Source organism: Diplotaxodon limnothrissa, linkage group LG1 (genome assembly GCF_057381915.1).
Source record: "Diplotaxodon limnothrissa isolate DT_005_m linkage group LG1, D_limnothrissa_male_GT1.1, whole genome shotgun sequence".
In the NCBI taxonomy this organism is placed as follows: domain Eukaryota; kingdom Metazoa; phylum Chordata; class Actinopteri; order Cichliformes; family Cichlidae; genus Diplotaxodon; species Diplotaxodon limnothrissa.
Genome location: NC_140596.1, coordinates 10,986,805 through 11,014,287, shown reverse-complemented (window position 1 = coordinate 11,014,287; position 27,483 = coordinate 10,986,805). Strand labels below are relative to the sequence as shown.

At 39.2% G+C, this 27,483-nt stretch overlaps 1 protein-coding gene across 1 annotated transcript in view; it reads left to right on the top strand.

Annotated features, from left to right (window-relative positions):
* Positions 1 to 27,278, top strand: part of celf6 (CUGBP Elav-like family member 6) — a 151,391-nt gene extending 124,113 nt beyond the window's left edge. The window contains exons 6-13 of the mRNA XM_085364232.1: positions 4,090 to 4,263; positions 5,161 to 5,308; positions 7,691 to 7,891; positions 9,013 to 9,075; positions 9,643 to 9,723; positions 13,521 to 13,664; positions 20,505 to 20,654; positions 27,083 to 27,278. Coding sequence (XP_085220358.1) covers positions 4,090 to 4,263; positions 5,161 to 5,308; positions 7,691 to 7,891; positions 9,013 to 9,075; positions 9,643 to 9,723; positions 13,521 to 13,664; positions 20,505 to 20,632 — 939 coding nt within the window. The 3' untranslated portion in view covers positions 20,633 to 20,654; positions 27,083 to 27,278. The remainder of the gene's footprint in view (positions 1 to 4,089; positions 4,264 to 5,160; positions 5,309 to 7,690; positions 7,892 to 9,012; positions 9,076 to 9,642; positions 9,724 to 13,520; positions 13,665 to 20,504; positions 20,655 to 27,082) is intronic.
* Positions 27,279 to 27,483: the final 205 nt, after the last annotated feature.

Sequence of the window (27,483 nt, the reverse complement as noted above, 5' to 3'; positions counted from 1 at the left end):
TTAAGTTAAAATATGACTGAGCACAGAACTGGCATTCTCGTCGGTTCAGCTGTTGAATTACTAGAAGGCTGCAGAGACACAGCTGGCAAAACTTCAAATGGCAAAGCCAGGGGCAGGCAAACAACACCCAGCAAATTGCAGACATTGTCATGTTTGGTATCACAGTGTGGCTGACAGAACCTGTGGAGCTCGGTACTGTTGGCAGAAACAAGAGTGTGCATGTGTATGATATTATAATGTAGTTCTGGATTAATGAGAGATAAGACCAAGCCAGAAAACACTGTCCCTGCGACACAGAAAGCTTGAAACAAAAATCCACGGTAAAAACCCTTGTAACTGACATACTGTACCACATTTGGTGCAGTTTTGTTTTGTGCTCCTTACAAATGAAAGGTAAAAATTGTTATTTATGGACAAAATGTGCATACCGATCCAGCCACATACAGTAAAGCCCACAGAGGTCCATCCAATTACCAAACAAGCTTCTTTTAGCGTTTTTACTTATTTTTATTCTCATTTTTTTTTTACATACACAATTCATAATTTTGAGTCAGTTACAAGTGTAGAAAGCTGAGACAACTGTGAAAGTCTTACTTATTATTCAAAATTAGTGAATAATGTGAAGAAAAAATGGTTCTTAGTGAGTTAGTGGCCAATCATTACAGTGCTTTTTGAAATTCCAGTTTTCCCTTTATTGAAACTGTTTTTATACTGCATTGTTATTATTGTTGTTTTCAAGTGTCTGTAAAGGATTGACGATATGTGTCTTTTTCCATTTTTGTAGACACTTAACACTGGCGTCTTTGTATCACAATAATGCAGAGATAAAAGCATAATGCGATTTCACCGGTGTAGTTGCATTCTAATCCCTCAATTACCATTGTGTATTTTTCCATCTACACATTTTGTGACCTATACAAAATCCAATATAGGAGATTTTCACAAGTCAAGTGCATTGTTCAAGAAATTAGATTCGTTTTTGAACCTGTGACAAATTCCTTAGTTGTACCTGTCAAAAGTGAAGGCTCCCTGTTGGCCCTTATCAAATTCGGAAAATTCATTTTCTCTCCAGGTAAAGGAGTCATGCTGGTCGAGGTTATTATTCTGTTTGTTTGTCAGCTTGTGATTTTCTGCAACCAGTGAGGAGTAGCTGCTTTGCATCCAGTGCTTGTTGCTTGCCACCACCTGTTCCTTCATTACCTGGCCAGATACTATTCTTTCTTCATGTAGACAGACACTCTTAATCTGTAAGGGATCACACTGAAATCTGCCTTTTTGATTAGATCTTGGATCTAGTTGCCTTGAGATGTGAGGATATGTAATTCTCCTGTTCAGAGGTGAGGGTAAGATTTTTTTTTTCCTTGGCTTTTATACTATGAAAGTCGGAAATGCTTGGCTCTGACATGAGCGGCAGAAATGAAAACACCTGCAGAGGCTGTTGTACTGCTTTAACGCCAGTGCCAAGGCTACGCGCAGACTATGCAGACGTTGCAGAGTGGTTCTCCTCCCGTGCTGTCGTCTATAACAAAACACTGTGCTGGGTGAAACGAGACCAGGCCAAACTCGCCTCATCTTGAGTCACGGCGCAGTGAGTACAGGGAGCCTCGGGCTTTCACAGTCCCGATGATCACAATGCATTCTTCATGAGGTATTAAATGAATATAAGAATACACAGATACACAAAGCAGAAAATGAATGTAATCTAAATGCCAAGCCCCTGTGCTGTAGGCAAACTTGAGCAACAACGCTCGAGGAAGATGTTTGCTTAGTGCCAGCCTCATTAAATCCAACAGCCCAGTCCCTTCAATTGGCCCACAAAGTTGAGAAAGAACAGAAAGAGGTCAGAAGGTGGAATGAAATGCAATTAGAAAGGGAAAAACTGTGCCGTTAACGGCGCCATGTCGGCGTATTGATTTAACTAATTGAAATGGCATCGAGGGAGAAACACCAGATGGGTCTCCTCTGGCCTGAGGTAGGGTGCTGGCTGGCTCTGATAGGATCCCATCTGAGATGTACTGTCCCTGGGGTCCATGCTGATTCCTTCCACCATTCCAGCCTCTTTCTCACAGTTAGCTGGAGCCAACATTTTCTCCTGGATGTGTTTGTACAATGTTTATAGGAAAATGTTAACATCCTCAAATAGTTTGCAAAGAAAACAAACAAAAAAAAGAACTTATTTCATTTTGCATTTCCTAAATAGATATTTACAGTACATATTAGTTATATTTTATACAGAAAATTATAGACTTACAAAGGCAAGAAATAGTGCCGAGGGGAGGATAGCGTTTAAGAAAACGGTGACTGACTTTAGGGAATTGCACAAAATCAATAATAAATGTTGCATGTAGGCTGGATAAATATATGAACTTCGCATTATGCAAGATTTATTTCAGCAGTCATAACTGACCAAAGAAAGCATGTGAAAACCCTGGCAAACTGCCCTCTCAATGGCACTATCGCTTATCTGTTACTGTTTAAAATTTCATGAGGCACTTACAAAAATAGGACACACTTTTTGCATGAATTGCTTTGAAATAGCATAGAGTAAAGCTCAACTACAGCAAGATAAACACTTTTGTACTATATAGTTGCAAAATTCACCTACACGAGATGGAATTTTGTTTATTTCTATGATTATCTGTTGGTGTAGCTCTGCTTTGGAAACATTCCTTTTGTAAATGGTACCTTAAGCTTAAATTTGAATCTTTAGAACAGTTTGGTCTACCTTTGTCAACTTCAGTATATGATACAAAAAGTCCCATGAAATCATTTACAAGAAACGGGTGTACGCAGCATCACTCACCCTGATCAACCTTATCTTTGTGTGTCCTATGCAGCTCACATTTTTGATTTCTATAACTCAAGAAAATATGGAAATTTAAATCAAAGCCCGAATTTGTACTGACCCTGTCAGGATGAGACATTTTGTGAAAGATGAATCCAAGTTGTGATTATGGAGTCCTTTTCTCACCGCGACTTTGCTTTTATGATCTTACTAATCATATCCTGACTGCCCCCTGGCTGTCTCTGTCCTTCTGTCCTGGTGGTACTCCGTGCTCTTTCCCAGCATGCACTGCCTGTAATTAAATAGGAGACTAGTTCTCTTGACAGTGTATGTGGCTGTTTTCTTTGCCTGACATACCCCCCCTCCCCAGTCTCTCTCTCTCTTCTTGCCTGAGTGTCGCATGAGGAACTGACTCTGGTCTCTGTTTCTCAAATGATTTAATTGGATGCAAACTCAGGAGCGCGGACATCAATACAGAACTATATCTGCCATAAGGCAGAGCCATTAGTCAATACTTCGCCCTCCACATGCCGAAGGCTTTTGTCAGACCTAATTACCCGGTGCTGTATTCAGTGGAGCTTCACCAGTGGGGGACTTGGACTCCTGTGGGATCTGGTTAGGATCACAGTTCACTTTCAGTGTATACAGCAGAGTTAGAAAGTTCACAAAAGCAAATATCACTCACTATTCTTTTCCATTTAATGCTGACAGCTAAATGACTGCAGTCATATGAGGGGAATTTTTAATTCCAGTGGCCTCCTTGGTTTAGAGATATGAGTTCTTAAAGGCTTGAGTATGATGTGCACTGGACATTAAATGACAGAAATGAGTTGCACCAGTTCTCTTGTTTCACACAGGGAATCCACACTCGTGTTTTAATTGAAAAAAGGTTTGGACATTTATTAAAATGTACTTTTTATTTTTAGGTATTTCCCCATGGGAAACAAATACTGTTAAAAAAGTATCATGAACTATGACAATGCAATATATGGGATTGAAAACTTTGTTTTTAAGGGTTGCCAGATGTTCCCAGATCATATTTAAACTGTTCCAGGTAAAAACTGTTCCAGGTTAAAAACAACTGCAGTTCAACGACTTCTTGAACTGCTGTAGTTATATAAAAAATTGCAGTTCTTTTTGTCTTTTCAAGTTTATCATGAATTTATAACATTTATACAGCGAGTTTTGGCTAACAATAGGGTGCATACCAAAATAAAATGTAAAAAAAAATCAAAGCATAGCTACAAAAGTATTTTTAATTTCAAAGTTGACTATTTAATCAACCTTGTAAATCTCCCCTCTAGGGTGCCTCGTCGAGCCTGGTGGTCAAATTTGCCGACACTGATAAGGAGAGAACCCTGCGCAGAATGCACCAGATGGCAGGCCAGCTCGGCATCTTCAGTCCTATGACCATCCAGTTTGGGGCCTATGGCGCCTACTCTCATGCTGTAAGTCTCAGCCCGGCGGGGGAGGAGACGGTGAGCTTTAAAAAAAGAAAACAAAAACTGTTGTGATTTGAGGTTTGAACTCACACTCTCTCCCACTAGGCATGTGGCACTCCCAGTGAATGGTTCCTTAAGTGATTTACACTATCAAATAGCTGTTAAGAATCCCAAATTAAAGTGGCTTAAGAAAAAATCCAGCGCTGCTTTTTATATTGTCTTTTTATCCCCTTGTTTGTCCAGGGAAGCTGTTAATCACATATGCCCAGCACTACACTGTTTTACTTGCATACATATTCATTTTTCATTCCTGCATTTTCTGACTCAGCCTGTGAATCTAGACTGCAAATGCGAGCTTGCCTTTTTAACATTTTCGTCTTCTTACACATTTCTTTTTACCCAGACAGAGGTGCACGTTATTACTAACATCCCACATCGATTCCCCCCACCCCACCCCTTTCTCTGTCAGCCCTTCCCACCCCCATTTCATATTCACACATGAAAGTCACAGCCTGAGTTAGGAGTCTGTGAGATTTTACACTCACACAGTAGCTAACAGCTCACCCTGACAGGTGAGAATCGCCCACTCACTATCTTTCCTCTAACTCTGCCACTGTTGTCCCTCTTTTCCTCTCACACACTTATACATATACAGTACATATACAAATACATATTCTCAAACTCATTTCACCACATACCCTTTTGTTTCTGTATAATAAGCACAAGGCCAATGCAGTTTTACAGGAGCTGGGAAGCAAAGCTGCAGGGCAACACAAACCACTCTGTTCAAGAACAAGGCATTGGCCAAGCAAACAGAGATGTGAGAGTAAACATGCTCTGATCCTGCGGCTATTTCACCCTACTTTCCTTTTCTGTCCTTCCTTCCATCCCTCCCACCATTCGCCCTCTCCCCACTGCTCTTTAATCCTACAGCAGATGATGCAACAGCAAGCAGCCCTGATGGCAGCAACACAAGGGTCCTACCTGAACCCTATGGCAGCCATCGCTGCCGCACAAATGCAGCAAATGGCAGCTTTCAATGTCAACGGCCTGGTGGCTACTCCCATGACACCTTCCTCAGGTATACATTAACACACACACTACTAGCTGGTAAGGGTGCAAGAGCAGAGGCATGTGCAAAAGCACACATATACAGCCATTCAGGACTTTTCTTTTCATTTTTCACTCCTGCCCTGGAACATTTTCATCATTAGCAAGAATTATAGAAGCAGTAGTAATATATTCATTCAAGGCCTTTCTAGTTTTGCCCTTGTTACATTTTTTAAGATATAGGTCCCATTTTCTGGGTTAAGGCAGACACTGTCATTGTTGAATTAAAGGAAGAAGAGCCTTGTACTGAGTGAGGCATGATGGGAGAAGATGTACAGCATTCCTTTACACTCACTGGCAGCCACATTATAGAGTCTCTTTCTCCTCTTCTCTCACATTATCTTTCATTTTCTTTCTGTCTGTCACTCCTTCCTTCTGTGTCTCTATGACAGTGTTTTCTGGGAACTCAGCCAATCCGATGACTTTGGATGCAGAGTCCTTGGCTTATACAATATAAGAGCAAAGATTTGTGTGAGATAATCCTGGACCCCAGTCTGAACTATCATTTTGGCCCTTGTCATGAGGAGCTTTGATGGCTCGACACTAAGTAGGCAGGCTGCCTGAAGACAGGGTCATTGCAAATGTATTAAATAAAGTGGCTTGACACTGTACCTGGCATTTGTAATCCACAAGGCCTACATATTCCAGGTAATGCCTATAAAACATAATCCTACATGACGTAAATGCCCTTCACCTAGATAAGAAAAATAATAAAAATCCATCAGCATAAAAATGCACCGACAAGGTGACAAACTTGGAATATCATCGCAAGGAGGAAAGTTGGTATGAAAAAAAAGACACAGGTCTCTACATCCAGTAGACTTGCAGGTTTATATGTATCTGGACAAAAACAGTTTTTGTCATTTTGCATCTGTACACAAATAAAAAAAAAAAACAAGATGTGAGTGAAATACAGAATTTCAGCTTTGATACAAATTTGAATTTGTATTAAAATATTGTTAAATGACTGTTTATGAATTACAGCCATTCTGTATACAAAGCCCCCCATTTCCAAAGGCTCAAATGTAAGTGGATAATTGACTAACAAGCAGTTTCGTGGCCAGGTGAGAATATTTCCTTGTTTTTCTATGAAAAATTACGCAGACGAAAGATCTGTGATTGAGTCCAAGTTTTAAAGTTGCTTTTGGCAACTGTTTACTAGAAATCCAAAAATAAGGTCCAAAGGGACATTGCAATCAAAGGAATACTCACTAATCTGAAAAACTCCCAAAACAAACTGATACAGCAAAACTTTAGGAGTGGCCAAATCAACAGTCATTCCCAGAAGGATATGACTCTGTGCTGAACATTGTTTTTTCAGTGGCAAATGTTGCATTTTCTCCCACTGAAACACAAAGTCCACATAAACAGAAACAACTTTCTGGGATTTCCTTACCTGGATGATTGAGCGTGCATCTAGACTAAGTGCTTTTTTTTAATTGAAAACTGAATGTTCAGTCAAACCAAGCCAAACCTTCCTTGATAAAGGAAAACACTGACATCATCTTGTACAGTCAGGAACGCTCTTAAAGAAGGAGCCATATAATTAAGTCTACAATAAAGAGACACCTTTATCAAACACTGTTGACACTCATGAACAAAAAGACCAGATTTGACTTTGTCAGAAAACATTTAGAAGAGCCTACACAGCTCTGCAAAAAATCTTAGATTAACTAAGATTACCAGAATGATGGAAAGAGAAAAGTGCCAGGAAGTCATACTACATCATCTGTTGAGCATGGCGGAGTCAATGTTATGGTACTGACTGACACAAGCCTCATTGCTGCTGTTCAATAGGCTACTGAACAAATTTAAACTTTTTAAAATTATGCAAAATTGCAAAAGGCTTAGCCGTGTCTCTAATAAAACCTCTGTAACTTTGCTTTGCTTCACTTCAGCAGCATTAGGTAATGTTAATATGTTGATTACGTTTTGTTTTGTTTTTGATCTACTGGAGAATATTTTTAAGGTTATCTGCTATAAAATCCCAGGCCAGGAAAGTCGCCTTCATGCTTTTCTGTGTTTTCTCCTCGGCTACTTTGACACAAAGGTATCTGCTGTGATGCTTACACCTTTGATAAAGTCTCGCAAGTGTCAGCTTTCTTTTCATAGAAATAAAAATATGGAAATGTACTGATACGTGATTAGAATTATAATATTTCTGACTGTCTGAGGCAAAATTTACCCGATTCAAATCGAATCGGATTGAATCGATTCTAGAAATCAGTGACGATACCCAGCCCTAGTCAAAATGTACACATCTGTACCCATTCGATGCATGTTATATTGTAGTACAGGTGAGAACATGTATTTTTCACTACAAGAATATACTTTTCTTGGACCAAATTTTAAGCTTGTTGCCTACACCCTGCAGTTTTCATAATGACTCTGTATCTATTTGCAGGCACCAGCACACCCCCAGGCATCTCTGCCACAGCCGTGCCCAGCATAGCCACTCCTATTGGGGTCAATGGATTCAGTGCCCTCCCACCTCAAAGCAATGGGCAGCCCACATCCGAGCCCATTTACACCAATGGTATTCACCCTTACCCAGGTGAGAATATCTAGGTTTAGCTGAGTCTTGAGTCTGTTCTGGGCCTGGACACTGTTAGCTGTTAGCACTGACAGTGTGTTATTTTTTATTATGCTTCTGTTGTACATTCACCCAGCAACAGCTAAAAACAAATTTGCCTAAACATCTAAACAATGTTAACAATTACTGGTTGAAGATTGGTTGAAAAGTAAAAGGACACACCTCAGATAAAATTCAAACCAAGCACCTTCTGTGTGTGTATATGCATTTTTGAAATAAACAGAAATACCTCTTAAACAGATATCTATTAATAGATATATCCGCTTATATATACTCTTTTTAACCAGATGTTGTCTTCTTTAGCCTTGCCAATGTCCTGAAATTCTCTACCTTTCACTCATCAACCAAATTTTGTTATAAGTTTTGAGCATTCGATTTTGGAATTTTCTTAAAGTCCTTGGCCAGCTCACCAGATTTACCACAGAAAAAAATATTCATGTTGGTGCATACTAGAGCTACAATGCAAGTTGTCAGCTGTAACAACTTATATTAGTTCATGTAAAACTAAAACTTCAAAAGGCTCTTTTAAACTTCACTTTCTGATCATATTTTTTTCAACTGAATTGAAGCATTTAAGGCTTGAGGGTCAATCAACAGTATCTTTGACAGATTTCTGAGAAGCCATCCCAGTATCATGATGACTCCATCAGTTCATCCATCAGTCAATTATGGCTAATTTGATATGTCTCAGTCTGTTCTCAGCTTCTTAATGTTGCCTTGGACTGATTCCTGAAAAATTGACAGACATTCACTCTCCACTTTTGCATTATGCAAAGGCAGCTGCAATTGTAATGAACTACAAAGTGGTTTGTTTGGCATGTAGTTAATATTTGATGCAAACATCTGGGGCGAACAGGCATTTTGAAGAACTGAAAGACATGACAACCCAAATTTCTCTCACTCCCTGTGTGATCTTACCCCCCGATGTTTCTCTGCAACTAACCACAATTTCTGTCGTGCTGTTTAACATTCTCTCTATTTCTCTTTGTCTGTGTCCGTCTTGACCGCCATCTATCCTCTCTTTGTCTCATTTACTTTAATTTTGCTCTTTGTTGTCTGTCTTTCTTTTCGTCTCTGTGCAGCACAGAGTCCAACAGTGACCGACCCTCTCCAACAGGCTTATGCTGGCGTCCAGCACTACGCAGGTGAGCTGTCTCTCCTACCTTCACTACTCCCTCACTTCCTCCATCTGTCCCTTTGCCTCTTCCCTCTCCCATTCGGTTTGTCACATCAGCAGGCACATGACAGGTAGCGATTGCCAGATGACTTGCCAGTTTCCTCTTGGATCAGGCTACATTACATTAGAACTGCAAAGAAGATTTTTAATTGACTTGATATACACCCACACAAAAACCCTAATTCTAAAAGTACACCAAGAGCTGAGATTTTTAACCTACCCTAAGGCTCCTGGATGAGAGATGACACAGACCTGTCGTGAGCACTGCTTTGTGCATGACATCAGCTCTCATTAACATGGTGTTAGTCTTACTCCCTTTCTTTATGCGTCTGCTAACTTGAACTTCCCCTTTTACCATTCTCTTTGTGAAGTGATCTGCCAGCCAAATGAGCCCAGGCTCCCAGTCATCATGCAATTTATTTATGCAATGTCTAGAGGACACAAATGAACAATGGAATAATGATTTGAGTTTTGTTGTGTCAAATATGAAAATGGAGATGTGAAAAACTCCACTCTGGTTCTCCCTTTGCAACAGCAGCCTACCCTGCCGCCTATGCGCCAATCAGCCAAGCGTTCCCCCAGCAACCAACCATCATTCCCCAGCAACAGAGGGAAGGTAAGAGCGAGCAAGCGCGCCCACCCAAGATAAAAGGTGATAATTGCCATGTTCCATTCTAATGTAGCTGCGCTGCTTTGAATTAGCGAGGGAGGGAAAAAGCTGGCTGGGGAAAATATGAGAAAAAGGCTCCCCATTTAAAGAGAAGAACATTAGCAGTGAGATGGAAAGTTACTCTGTCATTATTCAAAAACTGCACTAATTCAAACTCGCAGTGCTGGACTGCTTAATCAGTCCATTACAATGTGTTTAAGTGGTTATAAATATTCATCAGATTAATTAGCTGCATGCATAATCATTTATTACCATTCGTAGTGTAGTGTTCGTTCTTATGGCACAGCATCAGATATAATAAAGTATAGGATATACTGTGACGGTAAATCACTCTTTTTGGCACCATTTGTCAGTCTCAATTATTCATCTATATGATTATATGAGACAGCGTAGAGTGGTATGAATAATCAATATATGGACTTGAAACTGAGTGTTTCCAGCATTGCCTGGAGGAAAAGTTAGTTTATGTTCATATTTTGTCACTAGTGTGTGCGCATGACAGGGTCACTGTGGAGAACTGTACAAATGAAAATGAATGCAGGCATACTTATCCACACAAGTTGCATGCTGGCATAATTCCACAGTATAGAAGAAACATAGAATCGTTAAGGCAATTACTTAACATCTCCCAGTGATGCATTTGAACATTTTAATAATTAGCAAGAATCATAGAAGTCACATTAATGCAAATACAGACAGCCAGACTTATAGGCACACTATCACACAGCTCTTCTCGGTTTAGCCAGTGGCCTGTCTGAGTTCTGGTCTCCTGTGGGTTTTGGCTGGTGTCCCAGCCTGTCTCGGGCCACTGCCACAGTCTGCAGCCCTTCCATTTAACAAGATACATTTAAACCTGAATACACAGGCAGAGTCAAACTTCAGCTTCATCCTTCCACTGAAGGCTAGCAATTTGGATTCAGTCTAGCTGTGTGTGTGATATGTCAACAGTAATAGTCCTTCAAAATTCAAAATTATAATTTTATCCAGCAATATCAACACTAGCCTGTTAGGCACCACAGTATTGTATTTTATTTAATTCAGTATTGCAAAACACACTGACAGTAATATATGTTATGTCAATACACTGTTACACTGCTGTTAAATCAACCACAAGGATAAATAAAAATGCCTCAAATTTTAACCACAGTATACAACTAATTCTCTATTATGTCAAAACAAGAGATTTGTTGTTGTTGTTGTTTTGTTTTATATTCCAGAGTTTGGTGCATCAATCTGACAAAATTAGAACGTTAAAGTGGTTTATTTTGTGGTATATGTTTCTCTAGAAATATCATTGATTTTCAGTATTACCAACATGATATCGATTAGTTCCACATACTTATCCAAACACCTGGTACCTACATAACACTTAATGCATCTTTAACTACCAATTGTGTGCAAAACATCAGTGTGAAATGACAACTAACTCCTATTGTTCAGCCTAAACAATAATGCTTTAAGTGACGTCAATTGAAGCCGTTCCTTATTTTACAACACTACTCCCCTGAACCTGAAGAGGGACAAGCAGAGTGACACCAGGGAGGTCTGGAGAGGAATGAGGAAAGTGACTGGTTACATGCCTAGCCATCAAACAGTAGATGGGAACATCAACATGTCCATGGCTCCATGTCCCAGTTGTTTTACCAATAGTTTCAAAATGAAAACACTGATGGCCAGTAACCCAGAAGCAACCACACCTCAAATTTATGGCCCTTGGAAGTCAGTGGCTACAGGTTATAGCATTTTATTTATATAGCATCATGAAGGCACTAGTTAGGTCTTTACTGGACACCCCCAACTTCTCCATCATATACCTAATCCACCATTCAAACACCTAGGTGATTGCCACACATTCTAATGTTACTCTGGTGTCTTGGATCGTGGAGTACTTTATTAGGCATCCTTGGAATGTGAACCTTTAGAAACTGTGTATGAGACAGTACTAAGGAGTATTAGATCACCACAGGAGACTGGCATGTTCCTTTTTATCATCATCTTATACTTTGGACACGAAGAACAACATAGACACCAAGGCACAGACACACCGCCACCTTTATCTGCTGTCACAGATACTTGCTCTCTATTTTAAAACACTCATTTTTCTTAAGCTAATAATCTGGCATGTTTTGTTACCCACTGATCTAGCCGAAATATTACCAACTGAAGTCCCATAGCTCTCTCTATGAAGTGAATGTGAAGTTTGCGCTTCCTATATCCCTCTCTATATACCTACTTTGCCACCTTCAGACAACTTGGCTGTTTTTCTGTTGCCAGGTAGAGGTACTTCAATTGTTCTGGGTAAAATAAATGTGCTATCACCTTCCTGTTTTGTGCACAGTTAACCTTTACTTTCAGAGGAGATTTTGTACCTAGTGCTAGAAAGAATGGCAGAGTAAGAGCCAGGCTCGTATGAAACAAGTGTAAATCCTGATGGTGCCATTATTCTCTAGTCGGTGCATTGTGCAATTAATCTTCACTTCGTAGTGCTAAAGCATAAAAAAAGGCCTTAATGTTTAAGTGTATTCTTTATAACATAAAGATTCATTAGTTACATGCTCATGCAGTAGCATACTGAAGTTGATTATAACAAAAACAACGGGGGATTATATTTGTAAGGCAAATGTGAAAAAAGTCCTCATGCACTAGTATTTTATTCTTTCAAACAAAAAGCTTTTCAAGCAAGCAAGAATTTAATGTGAACATTATGTGAAGCACCTAAATCTGTACAGAGAGAACTGAGATACAGTGTATAACTGCTTAAAAAAATTCTCACTCTGTCAACCAATATGTGTGTGTGTTCTCTATCTCAACGAGGCATAGTAGCACTGCAGCCAGCCACCACTGCAGCCCTCTTATCAGCCTTCTCACCAGACCAAGTCTCATCTCGTCATGCTATCACCCTGAGCAATGAGACAGGGAAGAAACCTAGCCAGGCAGCCAGCTGCAAGCTTACTGTCCCTGAGTCCATCACATTTCTCTTTCTTTCTATGTGTCCATGGCTCCCTCTCTCACTCTCTTTCCAGTTCATTCCTTCCTTTATCCAGATTGGCCTGTACAATATGTGGCAGCTGGTTGGATGAGTGTGAAGGATGGAGAGAGATTGGAACACAGTCCTACTGTCACACAGTAATTGGGGCAAAAACTTGGCTTATGTCTTAATGTGTGCTCTGTCTCTTCTCTGTTTTTCTGTGTCTCAGTGCTTCACTTTTCCCAGTATAGCTGTCTAAGTCTTTTACTTTAATTCAACTTCTTTTGGGGTTATGTTGTTAAATCTGGCTATTTTCTTTTCTTTTCATTCTCCTATTTTTGCTTCTACCTGTCTGTGTGTTGCTATTTTCAGCACATGTACTCACACAAAAGTCAAATTTAACCGTTATAATCTGATTCAGTGAAGTGTCCCCTCTTTATGCAGTTATTGTATGAAATGGGGCTCTTAGAAAGATTCAAATGGAAACCACAAAAACAACCTGAACATACAGTTTGACCTTATAACACTAGAAAAAATGGGATTAGGCTTTGTGTACGCCGCAAATGCCACAATAACCAGGTTTAACAAAGCCAATATTTGTGCCACCGATAAAATAAACAGAGTGAAGTGCTTCCAAGGTTCCTGCATTACTGGATTATTGTCAAGACTGCCTTATAGTTATTTTTTTCCACCCATGTTATTATGGTCAGTCTTTCTCTCACCGGGCACATTACACTCCCACATAACCCTTCTGTTGTCTTTCTCTCATCACCAGGGCCAGAAGGTTGCAACCTGTTTATTTATCACCTGCCCCAGGAGTTTGGAGACGCTGAGCTCATGCAAATGTTCCTACCTTTTGGCAACGTCATCTCCGCCAAAGTGTTTGTGGACCGAGCGACTAATCAGAGCAAATGTTTCGGTGAGTCAAAAATCACTTATGAAGAGAAGGGAAAAAGAATTCCAATGATCCAATGAAATGAATGTTGCAAGGTGGCTGTGTTTGGTAATATTCTCATTTCTCTTGTTGCTTCCCTGCAATTAGTGTTTGCTTTTGCTTTTACTCCCACTGTCTGAACTAATCAAGCTGCAATTAACATTTTAAAAGTGTCGTTACATGCCACTGCACAGGGGAGCAGAGAGGGAGATCAAGGAACAGTGCTCCCTGAGTCTACCACACAGACATAAAAAGATAGTGGTCTTAGTAATAGAAAAGCCAAAAGCTCACTAGAATTGGTGAGCTAGCCACTGACCCAAGTGTCTCTCCACAGCTGGCATTTCATTCACACATGTATCCATCACACTGTTGATCACAACATTACGTGTCATCAGTGATGGGAATAACAGCGTTACAAGCTCCCGCGGACGGCAATCACTTTCTGGCAAACGATGACTTTTTGGCACAACACCTGGAGCTAAGGGGGGAAAACAATGGCATGAGTGCTGCTGTTTGGCTGAGGAAGAATATAGTAGTCGTGGTAAGCCAATCACATGACCACTTCAAGATGACAAAGCAATAAAGTGATATATACCAGTTTTTAAATTGTGCTAAGAGGGCAACTAAAACCAGAGTCATGATAAAAAATAAATAAGCGGTGTTTTTTTCTGAATACTTTCGTCACGTTTACTGTCTAAGGATAGAGCTAGCAAGCACTCTCTGCTTATGACCAAAAAACAAAAATAAAAAACAGCCCGTTCGTGTTGGTGGAAAAATGCACCATTTCAACCAATCAAAAAATGATACGGCAACAGGACATTTGGTTGTTTAGGAAGAGGGGGAAGTTTTAGGAGTGATGGAGAGAGAGAGAGAGAGAGAGAGAAAGACAACAGAGAGAGAGAGAGCGAGTTTTAAGATGGGAGAGATTTGTGACGTTTAGCGTGTTTGGAATGTGTAGTTAATGTGTTGTCTTGTGTAGTTAGTGTGTAGTGTTGTGGATAGTTTTGTGTTGTGTGTCAGAACAATGAGGCGACCACTGTCTCCAGGTAGAAACAGGAGTGATACACCTGCTGCTGTCAGACCTGCAGGCTGTGCAGGTCAGGCTATGATGTTCTCCTTTATAGTGGACAGATATTTTTGGAGTGGCACAAATAATTTGTGTGGCATCTTATTTAATGCAGAACATGTGATTGTTGCGTAAATAGTTTGAAATGGTTATTTAAAAAGGGGTAAAAGGTAAATGGCTGCAAATAACTGTATTGTTTGCAAAACTTGTGCATATCATTTTAAAATTGTCAATTTATATTTGCATTTCAAGTTATGAAATATGATTCATTAAACATGTTTGTGGTTGTTACAGTAAAATTTTAACTTTTTCTACACTGATTTTATGTTTTAGATTAATTGTGTTAATACAGTATGTAAAAATGAAAACATAGCTGTAAATTCAGACACATGAGGTTGTGCTGATGATACCAAACAAGGCAAAGTAAATCGTTTTTAAAGGTGAAATGTAGAGGAAACATCAAAAGTAGTTAAAAAATGGCCAATTATACCCTGGACCCCAGAGGGTTAAACTGTTTTTTTTGTTTTTAAGTAACGCAATGGTTACTTTTCAAGTAACTAATTACTTTTAGAATCTTGTAACTCATTTACTAACTCAGTTACTTTTTTGAAGAAATAACTAGTAACTATAATTAATTACTTTTTCAAAGTAACTTGCCCAACATTGCTCATCACCCTCTCTATCACACCATTACTGAGACAATTAGTATCTATTTCCCCTTTCTACAATTACAAGCCTCCTTTACCCAAGAGAAAAGCATTTTCCCAGACTCCCACAATCCTCCAGCTGGGCAACCCAGCAGCATCATGCCACCCCTCGCTTGCCTCTCTCGCCTCCCACACAGCAAACCAGTTCATCAGGGTGGAGGCGGTGCAGGTGGAATCCATGGGCTTAAAGAGATAATAATAGACTGGTGTGGGCCTTGCTGTTGATTCAGTTGGACAGCAGCACTCAGGAGACAGGGAAAGAGAGAGAGAGAAAGAGAGCAAGAGAGACAGAGAGAGAGAGAGAGATTTCCAGCATTGGCTTTCTTTCAGTTTCACTTCACCATGGCATGTCTGTGAGGCTTCCTCCTCTTTCCTCTCTTCTCTCATCTCTCCCTCTTTGTTAGACTAGCTCCCTGTGTGTCTTCTCCTATAAACATATGCCTCTCACTATCACTATCTGTCAGTCAACAAGGGAGAAGGACAAAGGGGCGGCAACTTCATCAGCCTCCCCAGCTTCTTTTTCATAGCAAGTAATTAAGATTTTAGCTGAAAAATATCAATTCAACCCATGATTCTTTTGTGGCTTTTTAAAAAAAAGTAATTTCTCCCTCCTTTTTATAGCAGGAGCCCCAAGGCTCTTTTGTAGGACATTAACAAATTAGGCAGAAGATGCTGTGCATTAGGGGAGATACGTTATTATGCATCTAAGAACTTGGAACACTTAATCTTAAAAATGTGTGAGTTTAGTCTTGATAGTGTGGTTAATGATTGGAAATGTGTAAATACATTATATGTGCATCTACACACTGTACACAGCTGTATCACAGTGAATAGATTGATTGTCTGATAAAGTCTATTGAATGAAGAAGAAAATATACTTAGCTATCTAATTATGCAAAGCACAATTACAGTGGCTACCAAATAAGAAGCGCTCATCTAAACTAGGTGACCTTACTGTTAATTAAACAGAAAATGTTCAAAGCACTGTGGTGTGTATTCAAATTTTGGCAGGCTAATTATTTATATATGTAACATTTAAATAAAGCAGTCTGTAAGATGACATTTAGTTAGCCAAGATTTTTTCCTGGTTTTTTTTTTTCTCTCCAAGTGCTCGTCAGGGCAGAAGGCTACTTGTAAGCAAATGAACAGAAATACCATATGTATGCATGTGTTACCTTATTTTTTTGTTTTGGCATATTGTGAGAAGATAATCACAGATCGTCCTCTTACCCAAGTGTTTACAGAGAAGCTTGAGAATTTGAATGTGATAAAAAAGGAGGTCACTGGAGGCACACTCAAAGAATATGCTTACTTCTAAAGGATGTAACCTGGAACAGTATACTCGTAAGGGATTTATAACTGTAAATTTAGTCTATTTAGTTTAGTGCATTTATTTGCAGTATGAAAAAATGGATATCAATGTGCGATGTGGTGTGATATTAAACACTTGTGCAGGTGAGATGGAATATTTCACCTCAAAACAATTAAAACAATAAGATGACAAGAAATCGCAACAGATGCATGCTACAGTTGCATGTGCAGTCTTTTGTAATATACTTTGGTATAATTGTTAACTATAAAATACATAATTTTACCAAGCTTTTTTTAAATCATTAATGAATTATTGAGTCTCAGAAATTAATAAAACATATATTAAGGGTAATCTGTAAACTCCATATATATCCACTGATGAAGAGCTATATTATTATTATGGTTATTATTATGTTTGGTTTTAACCCTGGGCTCTGATACAAAATTAGTCTTAATCCTCTGCATTCAGTCACTCGCTGTTGACTTTTAAAAAGTGATCAAAGCTTACCTTGTTAAGTGGAATTAGGCGGAATTAGCTTAAAAATACATTTCAAAAGGTCTTCTCAGAATGGCATAACACATACGCACAGGAAGCACATTAAATACGGTGCAAAAATGAAAACAAGGAGATGCAGCTAACCTAGAGAACACCGGAAACATCTTACCCTTTCTACATGTTTGTTTTTTGCCATTTTATTTTGCCTTTTAATACCTCTTTTCTATTTTTAAATCAAGACGAGTTGCCTCTGCATGTTTGTTGTTTGCTTCGAAAGTGCACATATAGTACATTTACAGTGGGGCAAAAAAGTATTTAGTCAGCCACCGATTGTGCAAGTTCCCCCACCTAAAATGATGACAGAGGTCAGTAATTTGCACCAGAGGTACACTTCAACTGTGAGAGACAGAATGTGAAAAAAAAATCCATGAATTCACATGGTAGGATTTGTAAAGAATTTATTCGTAAATCAGGGTGGAAAATAAGTATTTGGTCAATAACAAAAATACAACTCAATACTTTGCAACATAACCTTTGTTGGCAATAACAGAGGTCAAACGTTTACTATAGGTCTTTACCAGGTTTGCACACACAGTAGCTGGTATTTTGGCCCATTCCTCCATGCAGATCTTCTCGAGAGCAGTGATGTTTTGGGGCTGTCGCCGAGCAACACAGACTTTCAACTCCCGCCACAGATTTTCTATGGGGTTGAGGTCTGGAGACTGGCTAGGCCACTCCAGGACTTTCAAATGCTTCTTACGGAGCCACTCCTTTGTTGCCCGGGCGGTGTGTTTTGGATCATTGTCATGTTGGAAGACCCAGCCTCGTTTCATCTTCAAAGTTCTCACTGATGGAAGGAGGTTTTGGCTCAAAATCTCACGATACATGGCCCCATTCATTCTGTCCTTAACACGGATCAGTCGTCCTGTCCCCTTGGCAGAAAAACAGCCCCATAGCATGATGTTTCCACCCCCATGCTTCACAGTAGGTATGGTGTTCTTGGGATGCAACTCAGTATTCTTCTTCCTCCAAACACGACGAGTTGAGTTTATACCAAAAAGTTCTACTTTGGTTTCATCTGACCACATGACATTCTCCCAATCCTCTGCTGTATCATCCATGTGCTCTCTGGCAAACTTCAGACGGGCCTGGACATGCACTGGCTTCAGCAGCGGAACACGTCTGGCACTGCGGGATTTGATTCCCTGCCGTTGTAGTGTGTTACTGATGGTGACCTTTGTTACTTTGGTCCCAGCTCTCTGCAGGTCATTCACCGGGTCCCCCCGTGTGGTTCTGGGATCTTTGCTCACCGTTCTCATGATCATTTTGACCCCACGGGATGAGATCTTGCGTGGAGCCCCAGATCGAGGGAGATTATCAGTGGTCTTGTATGTCTTCCATTTTCTGATGATTGCTCCCACAGTTGATTTTTTCACACCAAGCTGCTTGCCTATTGTAGATTCACTCTTCCCAGTCTGGTGCATGTCTACAATACTTTTCCTGGTGTCCTTCGAAAGCTCTTTGGTCTTGGCCATGGCGGAGTTTGGAGTCTGACTGTTTGAGGCTGTGGACAGGTGTCTTTCATACAGATGATGAGTTCAAACAGGTGCCATTCATACAGGTAACGAGTGGGGGACAGAAAAGCTTCTTACAGAAGACGTTACAGGTCTGTGAGAGCCAGAGATTTTCCTTGTTTGAGGTGACCAAATACTTATTTTCCACCCTGATTTACGAATAAATTCTTTACAAATCCTACCATGTGAATTCATGGATTTTTTTTTCACATTCGGTCTCTCACAGTTGAAGTGTACCTCTGGTGCAAATTACTGACCTCTGTCATCATTTTAAGTGGGGGAACTTGCACAATCGGTGGCTGACTAAATACTTTTTTGCCCCACTGTACATCCATAAACAGCTATGTTATATGTTCAATAAAAGGACATATAGATAGTTTGTCAGTCCCTGTTGCTCCTCAATGTGTGTTTTTATTAGAAATGTATAACATTACAAAGCTTGCAGCATTCTGCTGATATGGATGGTTGTGGGAAGAACTGTACTTCAAGCGGTAGAAGTGTTTGGGGTTTGAGTTGTACTGCAACACACACTCCATGCCACATCACAGGAATGAAACATCAACCTCAAGAAAACAGTTTAAATCAGGAGCACACTCAAATATTGTTTATCCTTGTTTATTTTATGTGCCTGAATTCAAGAGTTTGCAGGGTAGTCTTTGTCCTTTTATACTTTACTTTGACCCCTAGAATCCTATCACCTATTTGGCATGTGGATGTAAATGTGAGGTATGGAGATTCATTAAAGCCAGGGATAGTGTAGGCATGGATGTGTTTGTAGGATTGGGAGGGGGATCACTACCAACTGACAGGCCCTTCCCTGCTCAGTTTGTTTAAAGGGTTTGTAAAAGCAGCAGCCTTATCTCACCCGTACTGACAAAAGCCTGCCCTCTCCCCCCAAATTAAATTGGACCCATAGCAGTGTGATCAAATCAGTTGGCAGGCGGAAAATTCCGGCCGTCAATCACATAGGTGTCTGATAAGACCAGGCAAGGAGTCCCAGTGTGGAAAGCTGTGGGCTCATTCCGCCTCGACACCCAGGTGATAACTCAGAGCAGCAGGCACCTCCGTCCTATACACCTTGCTCCTAGCATCTCGTCACGTCCCCGATGCCCTTTGCTCCTTACTTAGATGCAGTCACATACATGAAAATATGTATACACATGCACACAGACACACACACACCACTGGTGTAGTTGTATGGCTCAACACACAGTTTACTTTTACAGGCGCAACATTTGCGTTACACATAATACAAGACTCCTTTTCTCTCTTTCATATCTCTGAACACCTTTTTTTTCTTTTTTGTTCTCTGTTCAAGTTGAACACCCAGTTTCTAATGGTACTCCTTTGCTTTTTTTATATCTGTGTTATTACGTTATTAGCCTTTCTGGTATTTTGTTTAATCTTCTTTTTTAATTCGGAGATTTTCAATTAATCGCCTGAAAAGCGAAAACAAAGACCTATTGTTTTGCCATTGTTGGGAGTTAAAAAGGGTATTTTTTCCTTCTCTTGCTTCTTTCATCTCACCTGTCTTCCTCTTTGTTCCTTAACCGATCCCTTTCTCTTTTTCATGTCTCTCTCATATTCCCTATTCTTCTTTCTTCCTTCCTTCTTTTTTCATTTTCCCATTTTCTGCCCCCATCTCTCTCCTGTTCTGTGTACTTGTCCCAGGCTTTGTGAGTTTTGATAACCCATCCAGTGCTCAAGCCGCTATCCAGGCCATGAATGGCTTTCAGATAGGCATGAAGAGGCTGAAGGTGCAGCTAAAGCGGCCAAAAGATGCCAACCGACCTTACTGACTCGTCTGCTATTCATACCCAGGTACAGTAACACCCATGCTATAATGTCCCATGCCATTCAAAAGCGTTTTACTTCACTTGAAAAAGGTATGGATGCGCCTTGAGGTAACTCCTGTTGTGATTTGGCGCTATACAAAATTGAATTGAATTTACAATATTATCAGTGCAGTACATAGGACACAATACAGAAGACTAGAATGTTTGTGAACTTACTCCTGCAAATCTCATTGTAACTTCTAATGAAAATGTTGATTGCTCCTAAAATTCAAACTTATTATCTGAGCAACTATAAAGTAATACTGTATACTTTCAATGCAGAAATGCAGAAATGAATTAAAAAATTGTATAAATAAAGAACTGCGAATGTAATGAAATGAGCTACACAATAACATTTCCCAAGCTCGCTTTTGTGAATTTCTCTGCTCATTTCAAATATTAAAATATGTGAAAGTGTGGGCTGCTTTTTACAGGGGGGTTATTGTACTGAGATTAGCAAAAAGAAAATAAACTCTCAACCTTCCGTTATTCCACCAAATAAAAATCCCATCATTGAATAAAATACTGAAATTTACAGAGTCATCTATATGCCAGACAAATTAGTCCACAAAATGTGTCAACTACTTACAGTCAGAAAAACATAGTTCTATAATCAAGATAATCAAGAAGTGTCAATGTTTCTAGATTTTACAGGACCTTTTCACAAAAACCTCTGGTGATTTCTGCCAGGTTTCCCTGCTGCACAGATTTGTTTTATGTCTACTTCTGGGAGTCTAGTCTAGCCTAGCCTAACTTGGACCTGCAGGATGCTTTAGGGCAAATAAATGACATCATCAATACCTAGCTGTGCATAATTACCTGTCTACTGGATACTCCACTGGAAATCGATACAAGTTGTTTAGCAACAAATTTCCAAAAGCAATAATTTATCTCCTCAAATAGCGTTAGACTTATGTCAGCTATTTGGCAATATACAAGCTGATCCTTTATCGAAGAAAAAAAAATTATACAGTCAATTCAGACATCTAATGAGTATTAAGAGTAAGTGCAGCATGTTTAAATGTTTGTGCTCTATATTTATCAGTATTTGTCAGTCCCATTGTGGCATTCTGCATTTGGTGCACTAGAATGCAACACTGTGTTCAGTGTTAAAGGATACAGAAAACTGGCCTTTCTATATATCCATAGATATCAGTGATTCATGCCATCAGCATGTATGGGACAACCATAATGTAAAAGCCTTTGTTCACTCAAAGACTTGTACTTATAAACAATTATTAATCTAAGATATCGTTTTTGTTTTTTAGCTTAATCCTGCTCTATTGTAACTATTTAGTTGTAACCAAGGGTTATAGAGATGTTTTATGAAGTGAAAATAGTGTTGTATATTTTATTATGAAATTAACATACATGGAAATGTCATTTTTAATGCTTCCACAACAACACGGATGCATAGTTGCATGCATAGTAACACTGTTATGACATTCTTTTACATAGTCCCCCAATTTCAAAGGCTCAAAAGACAGCTGATTGACAAACACTTGGCCAGATGAGGCCTATTCTCCTGCTATTGCATAAAAAATTAAGTATTTGTGTAGTTGATTATAAGTGCCGAACTTCCACTTGGTAACTTGAACTCCCAATAAAAGGTCTAGAGCGTCATTGTCACTGGAAGTGAAAGAGGCCATTGAAATTATTAAAGGCCTGGCAGAGCATCTCAAGGAAGGAAACACAGAATTTGATAATGTCCAAGTTTTATCCAAGTCATCCAAGTATTACAAACAATACTTTTATTAAAGTATATGTTAGTTTGTTTTGAAAACACACCTCATTTTTTGATTTTAGGTCCACTGTGTTTGTGTATAGAGGCAAAATGTAAAAAAAAAAAATTGTGCCACTGTCTTCACACTTAGTGTATCTGCCGCAAGAAATCTTCTGTCAACAGCTCCCTATTAGGTACCTTAAAATGTGAGAGCTTCAATAAAAATCAATAAAAATACAGATTGCTTAAGGTAGCAACATGCCTCAATAGAATAATTCTCCATTGTAACATATAGGGATGCATCGATCTGATATTTAAATTGGGTACTGGGCCAATCCTGACTGAAAGTCTGGATCAGGTATTAGTCACAACAAGCAGATCTGTGAGGCTCATCTATTCAGTTCAGTCCTCTATTAGCCTGTGTTCATTATTCCCCTTTTCAGCAGAATGGCAATAGTTACAAACATAGGAGGTTATATAACATTAAGGAACCTAACAACCAAAGGTTTGAAGTTTGAAGGTTGGCTTTTACTTCAATGTAAACTGTAGTCAAATGTGTTTACATGACTGCCAATCCTTAATAAGAATGCTTTAAGCTTTTCAGTCTCTCTCTGTCTTGTTATATTTGATTTTACACTTATTGGAAAGCTTTTATTGCATTTACAGAGGTGTAATGTACTGTCCTGAGATTAGGAGAAACTAGCGTGCAACAGTCTAATAACTCTTGCTGAAACTAGACTAGTGCAAATTAATCCATGGTCATAAAGTCAGTAAAATGACATACATTTATTTGTTACATTTTAATTAAAAGAAAATTAGGTGGAATAAAGTTCTTTATTTTAGATAGGACTGCTGTATTGGGTGATACCTATTGTACCTGGAAAAAGTTAGATTAGTGCATCTAGTCTCAAATAATTATCTAATACAAACTACAGTTGTCAGTGAAAAGACAATATAAATACATCGTAAACCAATTGCCTGGAAACTTTTGTATTACAATTACACAGGCACGTATTCTATTCTGGTATTCTATTCTATTCTACTAAAAAGCATTCATAGAAGGTGGTATCCTATACTGATACAGCTCCCTTTATCAGTTCTCTGATATAATTTGAATAGAGCTATCCTCGCTAATTAAGAAGATACCATAAGAAGAGAAAAGGAGTGAGTGAATTTGATTTAGGAGCAAATGGGAAATACAACAGCACTGAATGACATGACAGTCATTGAAATATTTTCAGAATGGCTCCAAGCAAACACGTTTCCCATAATGACATTATGTCACTTAATCAGTATGTGTGCGTACTTGTTTTTTCAATGTATCCCTCTGTCATTGTGCCATCTTTGTGTTTTGCTTATGTAATTACACCACTTTGGTTGTTTTAAACTAATAGACAGACCAATAATAAGCATTGAAATATTAAGGAAATAAATGCATTAACTTTTTGAAGTCAATTTGAGCAATTAGGTTAATAGATTCCTAAAATTCATGGCCGATAAAAACAAAGTGTATATTTTCTAGGTATGTTCTTTTAAATTATTGCACAAGCATTTATTTATAGCAGGAGAGAGTACATTGGCTTGTTGGGCTTAAAGTAAATAAAGTTCAACTGTTTAATTTTCTAAATTCCAACCCTAATGCGTTATTATGATGAAAAACTTTGATGAAACTTGAATGATGATTTTCTGTGTGTGCATGTGTGTGTTCCTTATAGGTAAAAACTTCAATATGTAGATAACTTCAGAAGGCCTTTTTTCTGTAACACTGAAAATTTTTGCTTTGAAGTTGAATTAAAAACACGATCAGACAGCATTCTCCTTTTCTGGTCTCAGGAGCCCTGCTACTCTGAAATTGCGTTCTGTGTCTTAAAGATAAACTTAATGCAAAAAACCTGAAGCACTCACTGTACCCTCATAGCAAACAATGCAAGGCAAATCCAATTACTGTAGACAGGACAAGTTTCTGAAATATGCATTTTTGCCGTAAGGGTTATCTTTGCGAATATAAAAACATCAATTCAAACCTTTAACCTGCAGATGTTGTCAACCCAATAATATTTCACCACCACACTAAAGTACAAAGAGGCTTTTTTCTGTGCTGCACTGAAGATTATTTGCTCTGTTATTTCTGTTTTACTTGTCTTTTTTTTTTTTCAGTTTTATGGTAATAACTATAATGACCTCATTTGATTTGTCAGGCAGAATAAGTGAGTATGGAACAAATAGATGGGGTGCTTTGAATTCTGACTTGAGGAAAAGAAAATCCCATTGTTTCTTTCCTTCTTTTGCACCCTTACCAACCTGGCAACCTGACAAGGCCAATCACAGTGTGAGGTGGCCTTTCTCCGCTATAGCCACACACCCCCACACCTGTCATGGGGCCAAGTTCCCTCAGCTGTAAGTTGAACCCATGGTGTCATTTTCTTTTGGATGACGTCATGTGGTGGGCCTGTGACTGCGTTGCATGACGTGGCGTTGATTGATATCTCTAAACTCTCTCTTTATATTCTGCCCTACTTTTATATATATTTATATATACTGTATATTGTATATTGGCAGTTTGTGGAGTGCAGTAATCGATGCCTTTCATGGCTGGTACCTGTAACTGACGTGCTGACTTGTTGGTTGATTATAATTGGAAGTGGCCTTTAACCCTTTGTGCTATTGTAATGTGTGCCCTTGTGATGTTTTACTTTCTCTTGTGGGGTTCATGTGTATGGATGTACTGTATTTTCGATTTCTCTATCTCTTCACATTCACATCACGAAGCGTTTTTTCTTCCAGAAAACTTTTATTCTTTAAGTCTACTTATTTTCAAAAAGGACCTATTTCTCTCTCTGTTCGACAGCTGTTTAGTTGAGAGATGGCCAAGATGACCCTATGTTTGTGAAGCCAATTAAATCTCTAACGTTCACACAGAGAGCACAGGCAAATGTTGACAGTCTACTTCCATCTGCACAGGGAGTACTTCAGCAAGATTGTTTTGTTTGCCTAACACGAGAATCACTTCCCATTTATTTATTTATGAGGGTGCAAACCAATTACACAGTGATAGAAAAGCTGCTGGCGGCACTACAGACCCGCGTACCCAAAATCCGTCCACCATACACCATACTGTACAGAGAGGTGTAAGTAGGGTACAAAAGATAGAATGAAATACAAATACCTGGATTGATTATTTGTGGCTGCCTGTTGCTTGTTATATTTTTAGTGTGATTCTAGCTCCGCATAATTTAGGTATTCGGTTTTGCTGCTTGTATGTAGTACAATTTTTGCTCTGTGTACAAAAAAGCAGCATACAAATTAATAGTGAAAAGGTCCTTTCTTTGCAAGTGAGTTTGTTTCCAACCCTCAAGGCCAAGACTGATAAGCGTTAGTAGTTTTCATTGAGCACATTCTACCCTATTATTTCAGAAGCCCTGCAGGCGACTCTCCCAACCTTAGTCTATCCAGTGAACTCAGGGGGTGTCTAGCCAGGCACGCCAGGGGGCATAAGGTTTTTCTGGCATCAGCTATGCCTCCTAACTGCCAGGTGTCATTTATGGAGCCATCCAAGTAGGTGGTGGTGTGCGGAGGCATAATATTAGGACTAAAAGCTTGTGAAGGGAAAAGAAATTCTTTGTTACTGGACAAAGTTACTGCATGAAACAGTTGTGATGTTTTCAAAGAAGCTGTTTACTTGGGGAAAAAATGATCAATTTGAAAGCCACTGTGTGTTTCTACTCAGCTACATGTATAGGGAGAATTGCGAATGGCTTATAAAATAGGGCATCTGTAATTGGGACTGTTAGTGCTTTATGTTGCTAATGGCCGGGCTCGCTTTGGCACACATAAGAAATAAGTTTGAATCGCTGCTCCCCCATCTAAAAAGCAGATCTATTATGAAATGGTAACAAGCTCATTTACAGGAATGGAAAGGTAGAACAAAGAGCGTCTGGGCGCATGTTCTCGTCACAAAGTCAGACCCTTTCATGTTCACTCTCAGAGAGTGATTTGCTGTGATTTCATAGCCTTTCTTCACCCACATCATAGCTCACAACATATTAGGGATGATAGGCTGTAAACTAGATCTTTTATCAACCCAAAGCTCGACAGCACAGACACATTTAGTAACAGTGCAGCATATCAATCCAGCACAAAGGCAAGGGAGTTGTTTTTCATGCTATCCTAATTAGAGGTTAGTTCTTGAAATATGTATCTTTTTCATAATGGACAACTGTCAGTTATTACGTGATTCTAATTATTGCAATATTAGAACTTGCACACACACTTGTCTCGTTTTCTTTATGTTTCCTTCTTGTTCCTTTGTAGCCTGTTTGTAATGAATTAACAAAAAGATGAATGGCAGCAACATCTCGGGCAACTTTTTTTTTCCAATCAGGAAGATGCAGTCAGTTTAAATTAGGCCTTCGCTGGATTAGTGCTGTCACAGTGTAGATGTCTGTTCCATATGGTTAAAACACAAATTTCCCACCCCACCTCTAGCCCACTTATTTCTGGTTGTGATTGACACGCTCCTCTTTTTTTTTCCTCTTCCCCGTCTGTTTCTCATGCTGTTGGCTGTGCCTGTCAGTCTGTGTGATAACCAGGAGCCAGCAACCCTGAGCATGTTTGCCACAGCCCCACTGAATCCACTCTCCTTATTCTCTCCTGTCTTTTTCTCTTCCTTTCTCTCTTTCTCTGTGTCACAGGATGAAGGGCCACAACACCTTATTTCCACAAGTGCAGTAAAAGTACAAAGACTTCTTGCTCTGCTACATATCATGAAGGAAGGGTGGTCCCTTGATCCTCCTGGAAAGCCGCTGAAAGATTGGGTGACTGAGAGAAGGATCCCAGAGTTGTCGGGTTTTTTTGTTTGTTTATTTATTTTCGTTTTTCTTCGCAAATGCCTCTTTTTTTCCTCTTTTGCTTTGGCGTCTGTGGAAGAAGATCTTTTGCAGAGACCAACTTTTTGCTGCTGTTTTTTAGACATGATGGAAAAAAAAAACCTTTATAGACTCATTATGCTCAAAGCATGCATACTGACACAGGATATAGATAAACACAGAAAACAAATCAAACATACACATTTCAAAAATGCTACACTTACAAG